General features: G+C 39.3%; 1 protein-coding gene across 1 annotated transcript in view; it reads right to left on the bottom strand.

Moving 5' to 3' along the window:
* The window catches only part of COG5 (component of oligomeric golgi complex 5), a 183190-nt gene that overhangs the window by 153462 nt on the left and 9111 nt on the right, over positions 1 to 20617 (bottom strand). The window contains exons 4-6 of the mRNA XM_042470844.1: positions 10589 to 10643; positions 10415 to 10484; positions 2916 to 3036 (exon numbers count right to left, since the gene is read on the bottom strand). Coding sequence (XP_042326778.1) covers positions 2916 to 3036; positions 10415 to 10484; positions 10589 to 10643 — 246 coding nt within the window. The remainder of the gene's footprint in view (positions 1 to 2915; positions 3037 to 10414; positions 10485 to 10588; positions 10644 to 20617) is intronic.

Genomic DNA, 20617 nt, shown 5'->3' with positions numbered 1-20617 from the left:
AAAAATCAAACAATACAAGCTTCTAATTTTTTTTCAAGGACCTTGAAATCATTGTCGTACTGATTTTGTGCTCAGTAATGAGAAACAACATAGGTTTGGGTTCTTCAGTTTCACATACACACACCCAAATAAGATAGCTTATTAAATGCCTTTCTATAGGCAAAACCTAACACTTGCATGCACACCAATTCATTAATTGACAGTAAATCCTATTTTAGGTCATTATACCAATCACATCCAAATGTCAGCTGCACAAAGAATACACCAGCTAAGCCAGCAAATATTATTCATGTGATAATGACTGCACATTAAACACATCACTGTGGTTTCAGTTCATTGAACAGCTAGTAGAGTAAGCTTAAGTTTTACACAATGCTGCATTAATTACATGGTATGCTTACTGTTATTTCCTATTTCCTATGACTTAACAAAAATATAATGAACATTTTATTGTACAGATAGATGAGTGACTCTCTTATTTTTGTTTACAGTTAATACCACTGGGGTTTTAGGAATGTAAAACATTGACTAGAGAAGGATATATGGTATTTGAGTAGGGAATAGGCTTCTCTGAAGATACAGAGGAAGACATCCCCAGCTCAAGTAAAACACCAACATATGCAAACAGAGGTTTAGCAATTGTGTTGCCTTGATCTAATAAAAGGTAATTCAATAACTTTCAACAACAGTTTCAGCACAATTATGCAGAAAGCAGACTGGATCAGGAGACCATTTCAGGTGCATTGCATAGTACCTACTAGAATTCTTGCAAAGAAAAGCCTCAGGTTTGTTCCTACCACTGCATCTGGCAACTCTCTAACTACACATGGTTTTTGTCTTGCTTTAAACCAAATTTGGCCCTCCAGATGTTTAAACTTCAGCTCCCAGAATTCCTGACTGTTGGCCAAGCTGGCTGGGGCTTCTGGGAGTTAGTCCCAAAACCTAAAGGACAAAAGTTTGGGAATCACTGCTTTAGACAAGAGGTTGACAATCTGGCTAGCAGGATAAACTGCAAGTAAACAGCTCTTGTCCTTACTCTATGCCTATTTAAACACAAAAAACTTGAGCCTTATTTTATGTATTGAATGTGCAAAAGCAGCTCAATGTAATTAATGTAACTGTGGGATAAGAGTGGCAACAAGCACCCAAAGCTTTTTGTGTGCCCTCAAAACTGAACAAAGCCCTTCTACACCTGATTTTTAATTTTAATAAAAGGTAAAAAATGGTGGGCAAAAAGCTCCAAAACATCTCTTGAAGCCATCATATACTTCCCAATCCCCAACCTAAAAAATTCAAAATTCAAAAATCAGCCAAAAATTGTCCCCTTTCAGAAGTACAAATGGGGCTGTGATGATTAGTCCCTTCTGGTTGTATTTGTGACCAATTCTCATACAAAAATATGGCCAACAAGAAGAATATGGGTGGAAAATTTGCCCCCCATGACAACTGCTCACCCCCAGATTAAAGGAGAGCAAGACTGCATGCTTCTTCCACCTCAGTACCGTGCAGTTTTTCCAGCACACACACACACCCAAGACCTTTCCCTTGCACATGGACATCTCCTTCACCAAAGCCCATGCTTACACCAGAACTAAGTTGCTGATTGTCAGCCAGAGGACTCTTTGTTCAGCCACCCCTAGATTGTGGAATGATCTGCTGGAAGAAATTCAACAGCTGTATATGCTCTCTGGATTTAAAACTGCATTGAAGAATAATCTCTTCCGGCAGGCCGATCCAGATGGTTTTTCAAATTATATTAAATATATATTAATAGTAGTGTTAATATTAGTATTAGCATTATTAGTATTATGTTGGATATGATAGACCTTTCTCTAACCCAGTAAGGCTATCATTTTGCTCTTCAGTAAGAGTGTCCACTCATATCACTTAAGAAAAATCTATTATTTCTTCATCATGAAGGGGTTACTTCCAATTCAAATATGCACTGCACTATGGGCGAAGAGATGGCCCCCTTCTGGCCACACTCCGCTCCCAAAATGGATGGCTCTTTGCACCGTTGTTTTTCTCCTCACACTTTAAAAATACACTTAGAAATGGGGAGACCTTCCAGAGAGCTTAGGATGATGTACTGGGCTTGCAGAAAAAGGGGAAGAATTGGCAATATTTGAGAAAGCACTTTAAATACAAAGAAGCTGACCCTACTACATTCAAAATGTGAAATGAAATTTAAAGATCTCCAAGATGATTTGTGCAACTGCTGAAGAACCTGGAACTCCTGCACATCTTCCCTCTCTGTTCCCTAGACCCCACAAATGAGAACTGGAAATGAGAATCACAGTGGAACATCCAGAAGGCAAGGCACTACAGCCCCAGGTCCTATGCCCAAGAAGGAATTCTTTAAGTGCATATACAGTCTGCCTGCGCCATAAGAGGGTTTGCTCATATGGAGGGCAAGCCCAGGGGGACAAAATGGAACATGTGCGTGCACTTTGCGTGGGAGCACACTGCTATTAGAATGAACAGGACTTGAGGTCCCATGTTTTTTCACACATGGGGGGATCCAGAATGGATCCCCCACATATACAAAGGGACCACTGTGCAGAGAACATTTCAGAGCCAAGCCTAAACCTAAGCCAAACCTTTGAGCATAAAAAGAAATTATTTTGACTTCAGACAAAAATCTCTCACATAAAAACCAAGTAAATGACATCCCATCCGACCAATGACAACTCAGTTTTCACCACTGGAAAGCTAAGAAAGTCACTGTCATGTGTGTTTGGATTATTACTAAATACAGCTAACAAGGAGAAGTGTCTTCCGTGTTGTTCAGAACTCTTGCAACAAATAGGGAGTTATATTTCTAGTGACAAAAGCGCTTTTTTGAAGAAGAAAAGTGTTTTACAAGAGCAAATACAATGCTACTAATATGACCAAGAAAAACCAAACAGACTCACCAAGCTCATTGAGGCTTTGAGCAGCTTTTGTTATCTCTCTGCTTCCTCCCTGCAGCTGCCCTTGTAGTCTCTTGCTGAGATACAGGATGCGTATTATTCTCCGCAGCAAGTCACAGGCAGCCTGGATAGGAAACATAGCTTGAGAATATGTTCACTGTGTTCGATTATTATACAGTTTTAAGTAACAGCTGTGGAAACTCTGCACTCATTTTTGCGGCTTACAAATCGAGCTTGATCACATTACAGTTCACTTCTCATGGTTTGATATCATCTGCCATAGGCTGTCATAAAAACACACCACAGAAGGTTGTAACTACAAGCTACCCTGCAGGGATGGAAGGACATTTAATCATAAATACACAATGAGAGAGTACTACAGAATAAAGGCTGCAGTTCTGCTCTATTTAAGCCATTGAGAGTTTTGCTTTGGACTTTAAGAGGAGCAGAACAGGACCTAATACTTAATACTTTTTGCTCATTTTTTGTTCATTTTAAACCCAAATTTTTAAAAATTCAACTGACAGAAAGGCTGGGCAGGGAAGACTGATTCAGTTCACATGGTTTCACAAACCAGCACAACACACACATATTAGCTTTTTCCTCATCAAATAAATAAACACAGGCCAAAAAATCAATGGTAAACAAATTTAAATTACATTTTTAAAGCAGTTATAATAGCCTCTAAAAATGACCTTATTTAAAATTGTACCTGAATATAAAGCTACCATAGTAAAGCATATATTCGGTCTCTTAAAACGGAATCCACATATTCATCAAACATACCGGTTTTCTATCTGTAAGAATGATCTTGGAGCATTTGAAATGTATGGTATTTACAAGTTTAGCATCATAAAAAGGGCACAACAGGACAGTTCCTGAACTGTATTTAGATCACAGTTCAAACACCATAGACATAAGCAATAACTATTGGCCTTAAGACAAAGGTGGGCAATGTGAAGCCTTTTGCTTCTTAGACTGCAATCCCCATCAGCCCTAGCCAGCATAAACATTGGTAAAGAATGCTAGGAGCTGATGCCCAGCAAGATTTGGAGAACTGCCCTTTGGTCACCTTTACTTCACTATTTCATGCATTAGGGGATGTTCCCACTAGGTGAAACCCCGCGTTCTGAATCGAATCCAAGGAGTGGCGTTCCTATTAGGATCTGATTTAAACCTAGAACGGTTCTAGAGCAACCCACAATCGTCCCCACTACAAATCGAATCGTAGAGCGGAATAAAATTTTGAATCGAGTTTTCGTCATTTAACGCGCGTTAAAAAAAATACTAAGGTCTGACCTACGTTTTTCCATTGATTCGAGTTAGGAACCGGAGCATTTAAATAGGAACGACAGCCTTTGAAATCGGGTTAGATGGATGGGAGGAGCAGAGTGCGATGGGGCTGGCCTTGGGGGAGTCGCCCTTTCTGTCCCCATCCTTCGTGGCTGTTGCCATTTTTGCTTCCCTCACCCCTTTGTCCGCTGTGGTCTTTCAATAAGAGATAAGGATTTTTTTATTTTTTATTTTAATGGTTTACAGGCGCTTAATCTCTTCAGCGCTTTAAGCGCCTGAAGTCCCGGCTGCTCAAGCACCTGCATCTGCAAAGGACTACAAGGCTTCCCCCGGTGGATTGCAACCTTTTTCCCTCTGTGTGGGAGAGCCCATTTCTAACAGAGAGAGGCAGGAAGGGAAGCCTCCTCTCGAAGAGGCATTCCCTGCCCGCTTGGGTCTGATCTCGCCCAGACAGGGAAGGGAAGGCTCCTCGTGAGGAGGATCTGATCTCGCCCAGACAGGAAGGGCTCTGATCAATGGGGGGGGGGGGGTAGGCCTCTCCCTCCCTTTCTCAATGAAATCTGCCTCTCCTCCAACCCTAGAAAGAGAATCTTTGGGAAGAGTGCTCCCTCCCTGCTTTTCCAGCAGCCTCCTTCATTGATCTCTGTGCTCTCTGAAGGGATTCTCCCTGGCTGTCTTGGGAGACATGAAGAGAGGTGCTGCCCTGCAAAACCTATCCCATAGTTCCTCTGGAAAGAGCTTGGGTTCCCCAAATTTGCTTTGCCAGAAGCCTCTCCCATTGATCTCTGTGCTCTCTAGGGATTCTCCCTGGCTGTCTTGGGAGACATGAGAGGGGGATGCTGTCCTGCAAAACCTATCCCATAGTTCCTCTGGAAAGAGCTGGGTTCCCCAAATTCGCTTTTCCAGAAGCCTCCCCCATTGATCCTGTGCTCTTGAAGGGTTCTCCCTGGATGTCTTGGGACGTCTCTTGCTTTATTGGCTTTCACTCTCTCCTCTCTCTAGGTCTGCAGCCTTTGACGCTGGATCGTTCTCTTTTCCCCTTTTCTGTCTTGTGTCTCTATCCCACTTAAACTGACTGCCTTCTCCTCCTTGATCCCATTTTCCAACCCTGTGTGTGTGTTTGCACACTGTATATATATGCATATGAGTGGTGTGTGTGTGTGTGTGTGTGTGTGTGTATAATATATATATATATAAGGTAATTATAAGTAACAACTTTTGAATTTATGAAAAAACCCTATCTGTAGTTAAACCCCCTGTAGAATAATACAGTTTGAGACCCCTTAACCTGCCCTGGCTCGTACTAAGGAATTATGGAACTGTTGTGTTTGTGAGACATTTATCCTCCTCTGCCAGAGAGTGCTGGTGCCATATAAAACTCCATTCCCAGGATTCCCTAGCACTGAGTTATGGCAGGTAAATGGGAGAGCGGAGACGAAGAGGACGTGTGAGCGATTAAGCGCCTTCATTGGTCCATTTGAAAAAAAAAACCGCCAAAATACATCATTCACAAACTGTCAATGAAATGGAAACGATGCCAAAAGTTAAATCGCCTTCCAAATATTCCGGATTACGTTACGTCATTCTGACGTACTATTGTGACGCTCCAAATAAGTATGGAGGAGAAGAATCGCTTTATTTAAACACCGATTTCATGCCAGTAGGAACGTTGCAGGTAAAAACTTCGATTTAAAAAAACAGATGGGAACGAAGAATAAAAGCGATTTGGAACGCGGGATAAGACCAGGTTATTTTGAATCGGATCTATTAAAAACGTTGTATTTAAATCATTTCAAATCTTAAGTGGGAACATCCCCTAAGTCTGCTCGCGTTTCCTTCTCCTCTTATGGCAAGGCCAACAGGAAAAGAATGGAAAAATCTGTTTTCCGTTTTGAACTAAATACATGTATAGTAGTCATTTCATCCAACCTAAAAACATTTATTTTGTTTAGTATGGTTTAGCCAAGCAAGCCTGGATCGGAAACCATAGTGAATTCAATTCCTCTGGCACATTCCTTGTCAGAAGACAATCTATAGTACTGAGCCAGATGCCCCTAGGAAATAGGGAGCTCCAGGGAACTCCAGGGCTGACTGAGAAGATCCTGGACCTTTAAGGAAAATGGCACCAAATTGGCTCCCTTGAGAAGGGAAGAATTCTACTTCTGATTAAGAAACATATGTTGATCTATCCCTTAGCTGCATGAATGCTGGAAACTGAGAACATAGGGTTGGCAACACAATGATGGATTATTAAGAAAAGGACTTCCCACAAATAAACTATAGTATGTAAACAAGGCTCTTCTTACAAGTAGGATTTCTTCCAGCTTCCTCTCAATAACTAAAACCTAACCCTGAGTGGGATTCTGAAAGCCCAGGCTTATTATACACCTCAATTTTAGCCATAATATCTGGACTGTTTCTATCCAACTGGTAAATCTAAGAACCTAAATCTAAATTTGCTATTCTGCTCCTCTCTCTCCTTTGCTTATTTATACTGCAAGCCTCAGGGCAGGGATTGCCATGCTAGTTATATTTGTATGCGGTTCTGGGAGCCTTCTTAGCGGAATGTCAGATTATAAATGCTTTTTAAAAAACGTGGCTGCTGGGGGCATGGAGGGAAAACACAGAGTACAACCACTATAGGGATTGGGGTGATCACATAGATCTTCTGCACATTTCCTCACGACACAACAGACCCCACAGTTATAACTGCAGAAATCTTAGAGCTGAATGAGATTAATTAAATAATCATTTACAGACAGCTGGTGCATTTTGGAGTTCTCCTGGGCTTTTAAGAAATTCACCATGCAGATGTTTTTTACTATCTGAGCAGGTAACTTTCTCTAGGCCCAGGGCCAGCCAGTGTTGAAACATCTTAAAAATCAAGCTCCATGAAGACAGGAAAGAACTTTGAAATGCATCAGCTGCCTGTAAATACCTCACTGTACACCAGAACTTCTGTCCCTTCCCCCTCTGGCTTAGAATTTTGCATACTACACTATGTAATCTACAAAAGAAGTTTAAAACAAACAAAGGCAGCTGAGACCATTGCTTCATCTAAAGTTGCCTAGTGACAAATACGCTCTCTAACTTTATAACCATTTTCTATATTATATAATAAGCACTACAGACATTTTGCCCGTTAATATACACTGTTGAGAGCACTGTGTGTGCCACTGGGAAAAAGGAGTTACATACAGATCTCATCTTTCCATATAAATCTTTTTATTTTAACACATCGTAGATGCAACCTAGAATATGGCTATCTGACATAAATTCTTATTCATTACACTACAAACTGCTACAGTTTTCGCAGGAAAACATATATTATCCTGTTAAAGAATAATAAAAGTGCCAAAACATGTCAGAGAGTGGATCAAGCAAAACCAGAAATTTAGGGCAAAATATTGTTAAAGCGCAGATATTAGAACTGGTGTTCTTGAGTGGCTGAATGTAAAAAAGGCAGTTATGTTTAGTTATATGTATATGCCAAAATTCCTTGGGACAAATCCAAAGAAGAATGTAGTTAAGCTTCATTGGCTCTGCATCATTAAAGTGTACTACATAACTGTTGGCACTCGGGAAACAAACTACAGCTTCAATGAACTGTGGTGCAAACAGTCATGATGACTCCTAGGTTAAAAAAAACATTAACAAAAAATGCAGTGGAATTAGGATTCCCAGATTAAGGGATCTACAATTGGGCTGACCAAAGCTAGTTTCCCTCTTTCCTCTATCAGCTCCTCCAGATTCCTAATGTTTACAGAGCGGGTAGGAGTACTTTCATGAATGTGGCGAGGGGGAATCCTTCCAGACAAAGAAGAGCTCCACTCATGGAAGTTGCCTTTGCTTGATTTTCAAAGATTTCCTTCCATACCTCCCTTGCCCAAACTATTCACCAAGGGTCTCCAACCCTCTAAGAAGTATTTCTGGAGTAGATGAAGGAGGGAGAGAGGGAGCAGAAGACAGCAGCCTGGAAGTCCTTTTATACCGAACCAGTTGCAGATATTTAAATCTAAATCCAACCTTACAACAATAGAATGCCCTCTTTATAGAGATTCCCTTTCCTGGTTCTAGGAGCTGGACAGAAAACCACCGACAAGGTCAAAAATTCAACCACATATTTGCAATAAGATTCCATTTGATCATTCTCTTTCAATGTTGATTTTCTATATGTTTTTATCTATAATGTTATTTTAATTTATAAGCCACCCTGAGTCCCAGTTTTGGGGGAAAGGTGGAGTATACATAAAGTCAAGGAGAAGGAGGAGCAGCACTGGAAAAACTAAATAAAACTGAACATTAGCTCTGAACTAGCAGGGATTCCTTCCTTTTCCAAACCAAACGTCAATGTTTAGCACTGATCCAACAATACATTTTGACAACATTCTTCCCAATTTTTTAAAAAAAAGTGTTGTTAAAGAATGTTTATAATTTATGCTTGCTTTCCTTTTTGGTTTCCCCAAAATCTTATGGGAGGCAACTGGATTTTTGAGTTGCTGGAACTGGCAGAAAATGAAGAGGAAAAGACATTTAACTCCATGCTAAAGATGCTTCTAGGAAAATCCAAATAAAAAGAGGCTCACAAAAATCAGCTTGGCTGAAAGTAGACGTATTAAAGAAGGGGGAAACACCATGGCAAGTCCAGAGGCCCACCTCACAAATATATAATGAGAAACTCCTTTCTGCTTATATTTATATTCCCTCTCTACAAGGATTTTTGAAGTATTCCGTATACATATTCAATGGTTTCAATTATTTATTCTGGGAGTGTTTCCCACTTCAACCAGTAACCATAGCAACACTGTATCCAGCCAGAATAAAGTCTACACAGTTATCTGTGGCCACCATTAATTCTTGTTCCTATTATCAGCTCAAATATTGGAGGTGTAAAAAAAAGAGACCATCCAAGATGCTGCCTAAAACACACATACATGTTCGTCCAACAAAGAGCGCACTGTCTAAAATTATACCTACCTTAACAGATTCTCAGCAGATCACTAGTCTTTTTAAATTACTATTTTGCAATCAGAGGAAAGGTTGGTCTGTGTTTAAGATTCTAATACTGACCTATAAAGCCTTGGGTTTAGAATATCTGAAAGACTGGATTTATTTATAGGAGCCTGCCTAGGTTTTAAAGTCTCCAGTTGAGGCCCTTCTCTTGGTCTTGCCAACCTCAGCAATAAATAGCAAGAGCAAGGGCAACTACATTTCTATACTGCTTATCAGAGCACTTAAGTACTCTGTAAGTGTTTTACAGTGTGAAAGCCAACTGCCCCCAACAAGGTCGGTACTCATATTAGCAACTTATGGAAGGATGCCGGGGTGAGTCGACCCTGAGCCCCTGGCTTGTATTGAACCAACAACCTTGTGTGGTGGCAGTACATGCATTTAACAACTGTGCCACCAAAGCGAGGTGGGGAAGAAAGCAAAGGGGCTTGTCAATTGCCCCCAGGCTGTCAAGCACTCTTCCAAGGCATACCCAATACTGCATCTGAAGAAGTGGGGTTTTATCCATGAAAGCTCATGCAAACCATGTAGCCTTAAAGGTTTTGTCTTTCCTCTGTCCCTCCTTACCTCCATTTTTCTGCTGCAAGAGACTAAACCAGCTACGTCTGTGAAATCCTCCAAGGGAAGTTAGGCTTCCCTCCCTCATATCCATCCACCAGGCAACAAAGACCTTTTCAAAGAGAAAATATTTTTGACGGATGACTGGTTTGGTTTGTTGAGGGTTTTTAACCAAGAAAATCTGCACTTGCTATCTCTTCCTTGATGCTGTTTTAAATTGCTTTTAGTTTTCTTTAAGAAGATAATCTGTTTAACTATGTTTTGATCTTACCATTGGTTGTGTTTTTAGTTGCATCTGTTGTTTAATCATGTTTTAAACCGCCTTGGGCTTCAGAACTAGGAGAAGGGCAGGGCAGAAACAAATGTTTCTGCTGATGATGTTATTTATAGGTTCAAAACGCACAGTAGAAATACAGTAATCCATTTTGAGACTGCTTTAACTGCCCTGGCTCAGTGCTAGTTTATTGTGGTACCAGAGCTCTCTGACAGAGAAGGCTAAATGTCTCACAAAACTACAGTTCCCAGAATCCCCTAGCATTGAGCCAGGGCAGTTAAAGTGGTCTCAAACTGGATTATTTCTGCAGTATGTTTTGGAGCATTGTTATCATTATTTTTAAAGAATAAAACATATTATAACTCACCTGAAGCCGAGCTAATTGCTCAGTGCGAGAGACAATTTTGTTGTATGGGTCAACAATTTTGGCTCTGATTCTAGTAAAAAATGAAAAAATATTTTAGTAATCATTGTAGTACTTTTAAAACTTCCCACAATATTAGAATTTTAAACTTCAAACAACATTAAACAGATGACATACCTGTCAACTGTACTCTGCAAGGCACTAATTCGGGTCTGCATCATTTGAAGAACACCTGGAAAAAAATTATTAAATAGAAACAGTTTAACAGACCAAAACCAGTTTTCCAACAGCAGAGAAACGAAATAAAAGCCACTTCTTTTCCCAGTTAGAATAAAGGATTTTAAATCAAGCCACTTAAAATGTTTATTTTAATAAAATACATTTGAGCTTCTAATAATTCTCATAGAATTTTTCATAGCACAAAATGTTTTACTGTTCTTATCAAATTTATTATCTCATCCTAAATGTTTTTAGACAAGCTCTAGTCCCATACATTTCAACAGGAGACACTTTCTTCTAAATATATATAAGGCTGAGCTTGCCGCCTTACAAAGCAACCCTATACATATCGGTTCAGAAGCAAATCTGTTCGTTTCCACAACAGTAATGTCCAAATAAATTTGTACAAGTTTGAAACCTTATTTACAGAACCAACACTGTGAATAAGATTATATGGAGAAAAGGTGATTTGACCCACACTACTCAATGAATCCCACAGTTGAATTACTTTAAATCCTGGTCTGTCAAAATTCAATCCAAAATTGTACCTATAATATAGGTTTAGTAAGAAAATGTTACTTTAGTATGTATACTGGAATCTGAAATCAGTATCATGCTACATTGCCAAGGGCTTTATAATGTATTATTTCCTAGAATATCAATCAAATTACTAAATAATACATACTAAAATATAATTCATTCAAAAATAGAATATTGATAGCTTTGCTGTTATGATTCACTATCCATATTTAATGTCTGACACCAAACAGCTTTTCATTACTCCCAAAATCCCAATAGTCTTCAGATCTTGTAGTCAAGTACAATGTCTGCATATAAAGTATATTTGATAATTCTTACAATTCAACCTTAAACAAGTTTATTATATTGGGAATGAGTGCCACTTGATTCATACTGATATAATGCAGTTCAGTGTAAGTTATAGACTTTATCATCACAAGACTAAGTGATGGCTGTGAATATGGATGGTTTTAAGAGGAGACTAAACACTCTAAAGACAGCAGATCCTGACTGAACTTGAAAGCTAAGGAGGGTCAGGCATGTTTAGTACTTGGATGAAGGACCACTAAAGAATACTAAGTGCTGTAAGCTATATTTCAGAGGAAAACAATAGCAGTACTCCTGAGTATTGTATTTGTTGCCTAAGAAAACCCTATGAAATTTATGGCGTGGGCATAAATAGGCAGGTGTGCATAAATACACATACAGGAGAATAAATCTATCAATGACATTTTATCATTATAGTTATACATTAGCTCCATTATTGTGGCAATATGTCTCTAAATACTAGTTACTGGGGGACATGAGCAGATAGTACTACTGTGCTGTTCTGCTTGGGAGTTATTTAGTATCATTCTTATTATTCTACCTTTCTCCCAAAACTGGGAGGTAAGGAGGCTTACATACCAAAGAAGTGAATATTAATATTAGATTAAACTCTTGCACATTTTAAAATGATTTTAAACTACACTTAAAAATAGTATCTGAACTACAATAAGCCTTTGGACTGATCCAAGACCTGAACAAGGCTGTTGATGATAGGGTGTCTTGGAGGTCTCTCATGCATAGGGTCACCATAAAGTTGACTTGATGGCATTTAACAACTAACAAAGCTAACACAGGTATATCCTGGGGATTTGAAAGGTAAAGTCTTTTCATGTAGGCCAAAAGTAGCCTAGTCATTTTGCTTACTATCTTGACTGTTCCCTAAGGCATTTCAAGGAAGCATTTAGTATTAGCACCAAAAGGCACATAAATTAAGGAAAGAAGTTATTAGAAAAGAAAGCTCCATGTCTAGCTACAAAAGTGTTTCCCAGCAAACCTTCCATTCTTCAATACATGGACCATTAACATCTGTGGGATTTATACACACACACACACACACACACACATATATATACAGAATCTTTACTCATAATGTGTGGTCTATTTTTAAAATCCCACTGATTTTAGACGCATTATAGTCACTTTAGGCACACTTTTTAAAATTGGTTCATGAGGAGTTTATGCTGTGAGATTATCTTCACGACCATTAATCTCAAACTTTCATGCCTAAGAACAAAGAGATCTGAAATACTAATTAAGATGGCGGGGGGGGGGGGGGGGGGGAAGGGATTCAAGTAAACTATAGAGATTCTAATGTATCAAAAGAGTCATATTGTCAAAAAGGAAACTGGTATTTTCCCCCCAAACAGAATATCATAGCTAGATTTGATAACAGGTTGATTTTTTATTGCAAAAAGTACATAATACAACTCAGATTTTTAAATTATCAATTTAAACCCATGTACAGTATCATATGTCCGTAGGAGTCCAATTCTATATATGTAGCTAAGTAGGCTCAGCATACCAGAGTGACGTAACAAAAATTCATCAACCCACACATTTGTCAAGACTTAGTCATCTATACATCAAGGAATAAGGATTCAAATAAACCTATGCATTCTTTGATAAGAAGGATGAATAGCTAAGGGTTGCTACTTAGTTACAATCTTTATGGATCATTCCAACTTCAAGAGGTCTGTCCAAAACAACCACATTCAGGCCTACTTTGGGGACTGAATAAGATTGCCATTTGTCCTGGAAATCCTGGATTGAACGGACTAAAAAATGTCCCGGCCAGCTAGTCCAGTTGAAGCAGTAAATCCCGGATTTCTCCTTCATCACAGGCCAATTGATATGATATATTGTGGCAGTGGCAATGAAGTAGGAAACTGTGCAAGAAGATAGTCACTGGAGAGATCCTCATGCTGCCCTATAGGTTCTGGTTGCTACTGCACAGGGGTAGCATTGCCACCTTATTCTTCCATTCCCGCCCCACTTTCCCCGACAGGTCTAGAAGGTGGAAAAGGAAGGAGGCAATTAGAAACAGCCATGTGTAGTGTGATGATTGTGTTGCTAGTTTAAGCTTAGGGCTAGGCAGCACAGTGGAACCTAGCTTCCAAACAGCTCCATGAGTGTAAAGGGACCTACCAGGCAGGTGCCTTTACTCTCTGGGGCTGCTTGGAAACCTCCCTTACTTCACACCAGCTAGGGGAGGAAAGAAGGAAAAAAGAGCTCTTGGCTTGGTCCTGGTCCTGAGACTGAAACATAATGATAGAAAAAGGATTAATGTGTTAAATTTGCATAATCAGAATGCAAATTAATAATATGTGTAATTATAATATTTTGCATAATGTGCAAATTAGATGCCCAGATGTGAAGGACTGGAATATAGCAATTCTTTTTTTTATAATTTTATTATAAAAATTCATACATTGAATTTTGATTATTATACAATACTTTAATATATATATATATATATATATATATATATATATATTTCTTACTTTCTATTACAATTTGTCTAAATATCTAAATATGGCAATTCTAAAACAGAAACAGTCGTGGAGATATCACATGCCCCTGGAGCCGCCAGAAGCCATTGTGACGATGCCTAAGATGGCCGGAAGCCATCGGCAAAAGGAGCAGCAAAAATGTGCTGCTTGCTGGCATCCCGCTTTGGGACCGCAGCGGCAGCCTGCTTTAAGAGCAGCCTGTGCAGTCTCCACAGTCCCCGGCCAATCGTGAGCAGAACCCATCTGCTTCGCCCTTTGATCATTTTTGTGAATGAAGGAGGGAAAAGCAAAGAGGACTGGTAACATCCCACAGATGTGCTATGGAAAAAAGACAAGGTCTCGGGATGTTGAGAAAACATATGATTGTATTCTTGAAAATATCCCAATGCATTTCAACCTATATTTGTATGGCTTCTTCAGGGGACTGCAACTTTAAAATCAGTCAGCAGGGATTCTAAAAAGAGTGTCTCTAGAACTTTTGCTTGGTAACTGATAGTTTATAAAATAGGAGCCCATCTTTGTGGATGAAATACAGTAGGCCCTCTGTATCCATGGATGTGCCATCCGCGGATGGCAAGCCCGGGGGGGGGGGGGGGGAGGCAGAGGAGGAAGAGCCAGAAGAGAAAGAAGTGGTGCAGAGGAGGAGGGAAGAGGAAGAGGAGGAAGGAAGAGGGGGCAGTAGCAGCGGCAGGGGAAAGAAAAGGAGGAGGGAGGGAAGAGGGGGAGTAAGAGGAGGCAGCCCCCTGCCACCCTATGCAGCAAAGTCCCATTGTCCCCAATGGTGGCATACCCATATGGCCACCCCTCCATTGAGGACAATGGGACTTGAGCAACCACAGATTTTGGAATCAGGGGGGATCCAATACGGATCCCCCTGCGGATACCGAGGGCCAACGGTACATCATAAACTAGATTGAAAGCATGCCCTGTTCCTGGTTCTGTTGGATCTTCTGCAGCATTCAGTATATTTTAAACTATTTTAAGGAGTGATTTCAGTCTATTTTTAAATATGTTCATTTGCATATTAAATATTTTAAGTGTATTTACCCACACACTGTATATCACTCAGGGGCTCTGGTGGGTTGAGTAGTGATAGATAAATGCTGTGCATAAATAAAGCCCACCATAGCATCTTTCTGGATTATTTGGTTAGTATGACACTTGGGGAGCACTATGTTCAAATTATTCTAGTCCTATTTGGTTAAATGTTCCCAGAAGGTGACAGTGAGAAATTGTGACAGTGAGAAATTACTGTTCAGTCCTTTGGTATATACAATTCAGCAGAGCTTAATTGTATTCCTTTTGTATTTCAAAATGTACATAAAATCACTGGAACAGGCCATCTGACATCTGAAGGCCAGATCTTATCATTATGTTAATAATGATACTTAGCTCTCTTTCAGCTTATGTTAAGAAAATTCTCAACTGTTTGGATATGGCCTGAGATTCTGAGGATCAATAGACAATCTAACCAAGCCTAGGAGGATAACCTACTCCAGTAGAATTCAAAGACATAGCCATGTTAGTCTGGAAAATCAGTATGCAAAGGGATCTTGCAGCACTTTTAAGACTAACTGAAATATAGAAGTTGGTAGCTTGAGCTTACATAGATTCAAGTCTACAAAAGCTCATACTACCAACTTCTATCTTTCCGTTAGTCTCAAAGTTCTGCAAGATCCCTCTACATACTGTACTACTCCAACAGGAACTGCTTAGATACAGCTTGAGGATATACCTGTTACCAGCACTGTATTCCCAGGTGGCTGCTAAGGGTAAAACTGCCTTTGCACAGCTTTCCTAGAGATCATTAATTTAACACAATGACATAAACTTGAATTACTTCCTTCTAGACTACTATAATGCGCTTTACATAGGACTGCCCTTGGAGTGTACCAAAAGCAGCCAACACAAATGTCTTTCCAGAACAAATCCAAGGTTCTGGTTCTTACCTATGAATAGATTTTAGTGCTGCCCATTTTTAGGAAATTAGCATACTGGCTTTTATTCTCACATTAGGCATGGGATATAAACACACAGGGACGGATTCTATCACACAGTCCCATCCACAGGTAGTACTCATCATGTACCCAGCCTGGGCTTCTCTTGGATCTTTTCTTTAAAAAGGTCCAGGAGAAGCCCAAGTCAGATACAGGATGAGTACTTCATGGGAATGGGGCTATGCAATAGAATCCGTCCCTGAGCGTTTATATATGTATATGTATACACACATACACAAACACAACATTATATTCAAGTCAGCATAGCATTCCACAAGTTGCTATGTGTAACTGGTGGTTGTTCACAAATGGAAAAGTTTGCCATATTGCAAAACAGTTGTATTTTTCATTATCTTTCAAATTAAGAACATAGGACGTGATTCTTCCATGAGAGCTATGTTCCACAGCTTGCTTTTTTCACTGTCCTGGAAATAAATCACCATTACCTTTCCATTTAAAGACTATTTCCAAGAGTCCAAAAATAGTGATGTCATACTATTAATGTAGTTCCTGCACTTTTATGATACAAACCAGACACAGCATTCCTGTCAGAGTTTACAGAAATTATACAATTAACATTTTTAATAATATAATACAATGCAAATTAAATTTCTAAGAATAATCACTTGAACAAAGTTTTCAGTAAAATCTTCGAATCAGGTTTAGAGTTTTTAATCCCCCTTTCTCCTCTGGTGTAACATTAAGACTAACTATGAGTCTTGGGGCAGAACAGAGGAAAAGAATGCCAGCTGAGCAATTCTGTACAATTGCAAACCTAAATACAATACAGATACTTTTTTTTTCATCAGTTCAATTTTTGTTTTGCTTTTATGATGGAATCAACAGCAAGTTGTGCCATTCCGCCTGTTTCAATGATCAAGTCACATTAGCTTTACCAAACTGGCACCAAGCTGTCCGCAGCCTTAATATTCACACTACCCAGTTATGGTGCTATGCTTCTGATTTAACTCCCATGGCTACATCCTGAGGAATTCTGGGGTTTGTAATTTGGTGAGGCACTAGAGCAATCCAACTGAAAAGTCTAAATGTTCCTCCCTAAACTGTAAGTCGAGAGCCAATGAGCTGTAGTGGTTTGAGTGGTGGACTTGAACAACTCTGGAGACCAGTGTTTGAACCCCCATTCAACCATGGAAACCCACTGGATGATCTTGGACAAGTCACAAGTCTCAGTCTCAAGGGGGAGGCAAAGGCAAACTTCCCTCTGAGCAAATCTTACCAAGAAAATCCCACCAAAATGTCACCATAAAATGGAAACAATTTGAAGGCACATGACAACATGCTGCAAATCTCAGGATTCCACAGGATGTTGCCATGTCAGTCAAAGTAGAATCATAGTGCTGTAACTGTACAATGTGAAAAGGTCTCCTTAAGACCACACACCTATGGGTCTTAGAAATGTTGCTTCCTTTCCCCACTGATGATGTTACACACCACATTTATTGCAAACAGCTCTGCAGCTCTTCACCAGTCAAGAAATCCACAGTTACACCTATGCTCTCCACGTCATCCCACCACCCCACCCTGAATCAAAGAGTCAACACCAAATGTTACAACACAAACTTTATCAGGCTTCAAGTTGAAAGATTCAGAAGAGATGTCAACTGTTTTTGGCTCAGAAGAGAATGAAAACATTCTTGCTGCTTGAGTATTCCTGAAGTCAAATGTACTAGCAAAGCATTGCCACTAGAAAGCTCATGATCAGTTTTTTTCTCACTTAGCAAATGTGTCAGCACCCAGAATACATTCCTCAAGAACAGAGGGTACTTCGGCAGTATCAGTTTTCTGTCAGTTGTTTCTGAAGGTTGCTTCTGGCAACAAAGGCATTCTGAGACATCAAGCTGGCCTTCCAAGCCAGAGACTCAGTAAGGGCACATACAATACACACAGCATGACAAGAAACAATGCAAAAGGAAAAGCCACTGGTACTGTACTGCAGCCACATAGAGATCACATACAAAACGTCCATTGCTTCCTTTACTTTAGGCAAGGAGTATACAACATGTTTGGCTCCAAGAGCTTTCAAGTGTTAACAGCGGGAATCTGAGACCACACATAAGTGGTCGGACACACGCCTACTGGGATTCAGCAATTTGCACCCCAATCTGGAATGCAGCAAATGCTAGTTTGCAGTCACTGGGGAACACAGATGTGTGGTAATGCACTTTGGAGGACCACAGCAATCTCAGACTAAGTTGAGTTTTCCTTGTCCAAAATGCTTGGGACCAGATATATATTGGATTTTGGAGGCTTTGGGGGGTATTTTTGAATGTTTGCATAATATATAATGAGATAGCATGGAGATAAGACCTAAAGCTAAATACGAAATTCATTTTTGTTTCATTTACACCTTGTACACATAGCCTGAAGGTAACTTTATACACAATAGTTTGTGTATACTGTAATTGACAAAATCTGTGTACATTGAACCATCAGAAAGCAAAGGTGTCACTACCCGTGCAAAGAAGTTTTGGATTTTGGAGTATTTTGAATTTTAGAATTCTGGATAAGGGAGACTCGATCTGTAAATCAATCAAGCTGTTACAGAAAGGACAGCCTTGGGGGCTTTGGTGCTGCCACCTTGGACCGCCCAAACATTCCTGCAGCCTGAAAGTTTCCATAAAAATCTATACCAAACTCTAAAACTGCACCTCCAGGGAGCTCTAAGAAATGCAGTATAGTGTTTAATTGCATTTTGGGAAGGCATCCCCAAACAGCTATAAATTAGCAAAAAGCAGAGCTGGAAATAGTCAGATGTTTGGGGCCTACGAAATGCAGCAGATATAGCCCACTGACCCTGTAAGACTGCCCACCATGAGTTACAGTAAGGTCACCTGCAGGAGGATCAGGACTAAAATGTAATGTGAGATGCAAGGACATTATGGGTGTGTGTGTGTGGGGGGGGGTGCGTGTGGGTGTGATACCATTGCTCCCCAAACATCTGCCTTTTGGCAGAAATGACTGTGGCATTTGCCTGTGACCCTCAAAAACGCTGAAGACATAGTGTGAGTGGGGCAAGGCCCAGTGGGAAAAGAAAGGAGATGCCCCAGGTTCTTTTTTATAAATTTTTAAATTTTTTACAAAATTTTAAATGTTTAAATTATTTTAAAATTTTCGTTAAAAACATTGCATGTTACCAAATGTTCACTTTCGTCACATGAACATGTGAATGTACAGGTAAATACATTTAAGCTGTGAATATGAAATTGTATTTTTGCTAATTGTTTATGTCACAACTATTGCCATTACATCCAATGATATCTCGGAATTACTATTTATGAGTAACGTTAGTACAAAAAACATTATTAAAGCCTCTGTATGGTGTGGTATGGACGAAGGTCATGAGCAGAGGTGACACCAAGAGCGACCGCATCAGATAATGCCAACCCTAGTAATGTCATTGGTGGGGTGGAATTTCCATGAAGCCTAGTTTGTTCTTAATAGTTTAATGCATATCTAAAATTAGCAACCATCACTGTCCAATGTAAAAGAAGCAAAAAAAAAGTCCCATATGAGTAATAATGATTTTTCTTTTAATGAACTTTCCTTTGCTAGCATGCATATCATAAACATTTTTAATTCACTTTTTAAAAACATCTGTATATGTTAACATAAAAAACATTCACGAGTAAACAGGAGTGCTATTTACATGCATGCAAGATATTCAGTGAATCACATCAAGTGAAAAGATGGATAATTGAGAGAAAAGGAGATCTAGTGGAATATTTTCCAAATGTCAAAAATATAAAGGGTTTTTAAAATTATTGTTTATATACCACTTTTATACTGATCACACAGAGTAAAAAGTAAAAGGAGGACAAGAGCTTAGGACATTCACACTCAAAATATAGTTGTATCTCTATTATTTCATTTGCTCCAGAATGATTTTTTTCTGTTAAAAAACTCTGTTCCTCAACTCTACAGTTCATACAATTCCTTGAGCACCTCAGATCCATATCCATGCCAGTCGTTTCTTAAAGTACTCTTTTATGTAAAACACAGGAGCCATAAAAAGATCTGTAGGAAATGGTCTATGTACAACTCCATCTGCTGGTCATTTTAAAAAGCATATTATAAAGCAGAGTGCCAGTTGCACTAACAAAACTTCATTTTAGCTTTTTTACTGCAAGTTACTTTTTAAAATATTTAGTACAGAGAGACACCGAAGCTCTTCTTAACTGAGCAGTGGTAGTATGCTGCTTTATGCTTTTTAAATGTAGCTTACCAAGCTCTGAAACTATCAAATTGAAAACTCCAACAGTTTCATGTTCTTCACAGTTCATTACTGTGTGTAATAAAAACCTTACTATAATAAAGCAATGTTAAAAGTCAGATTAAAGCATGTGCCTTCATACCTTTTCTAAAAGCAAAAAGAATAAGGAACCTTTCTTATACGATAGGAGAGCATTTGAGAGTCATACAAGATAAAGCCCTCTGACATGCATCAACCAAGCAGACCTCTAAAAGAGGTATTAACCACTGAAAATCTTAATAACTTCTGATGATCTTAGTAACCAGAAATGTCCATAGTAAGACTAGTACATACTCACAGAGCTGAACTGTAGTGTATTCAGGGGTATTTCTGAGTTGAAAACTAGTAACCAGTGTTGATCTTT

Source organism: Sceloporus undulatus, chromosome 5 (assembly GCF_019175285.1).
Source record: "Sceloporus undulatus isolate JIND9_A2432 ecotype Alabama chromosome 5, SceUnd_v1.1, whole genome shotgun sequence".
NCBI lineage: Eukaryota > Metazoa > Chordata > Lepidosauria > Squamata > Phrynosomatidae > Sceloporus > Sceloporus undulatus.
The sequence above is the reverse complement of the archived record's forward strand: the minus strand, read 5'-3'. Positions and strand labels throughout refer to the sequence as shown.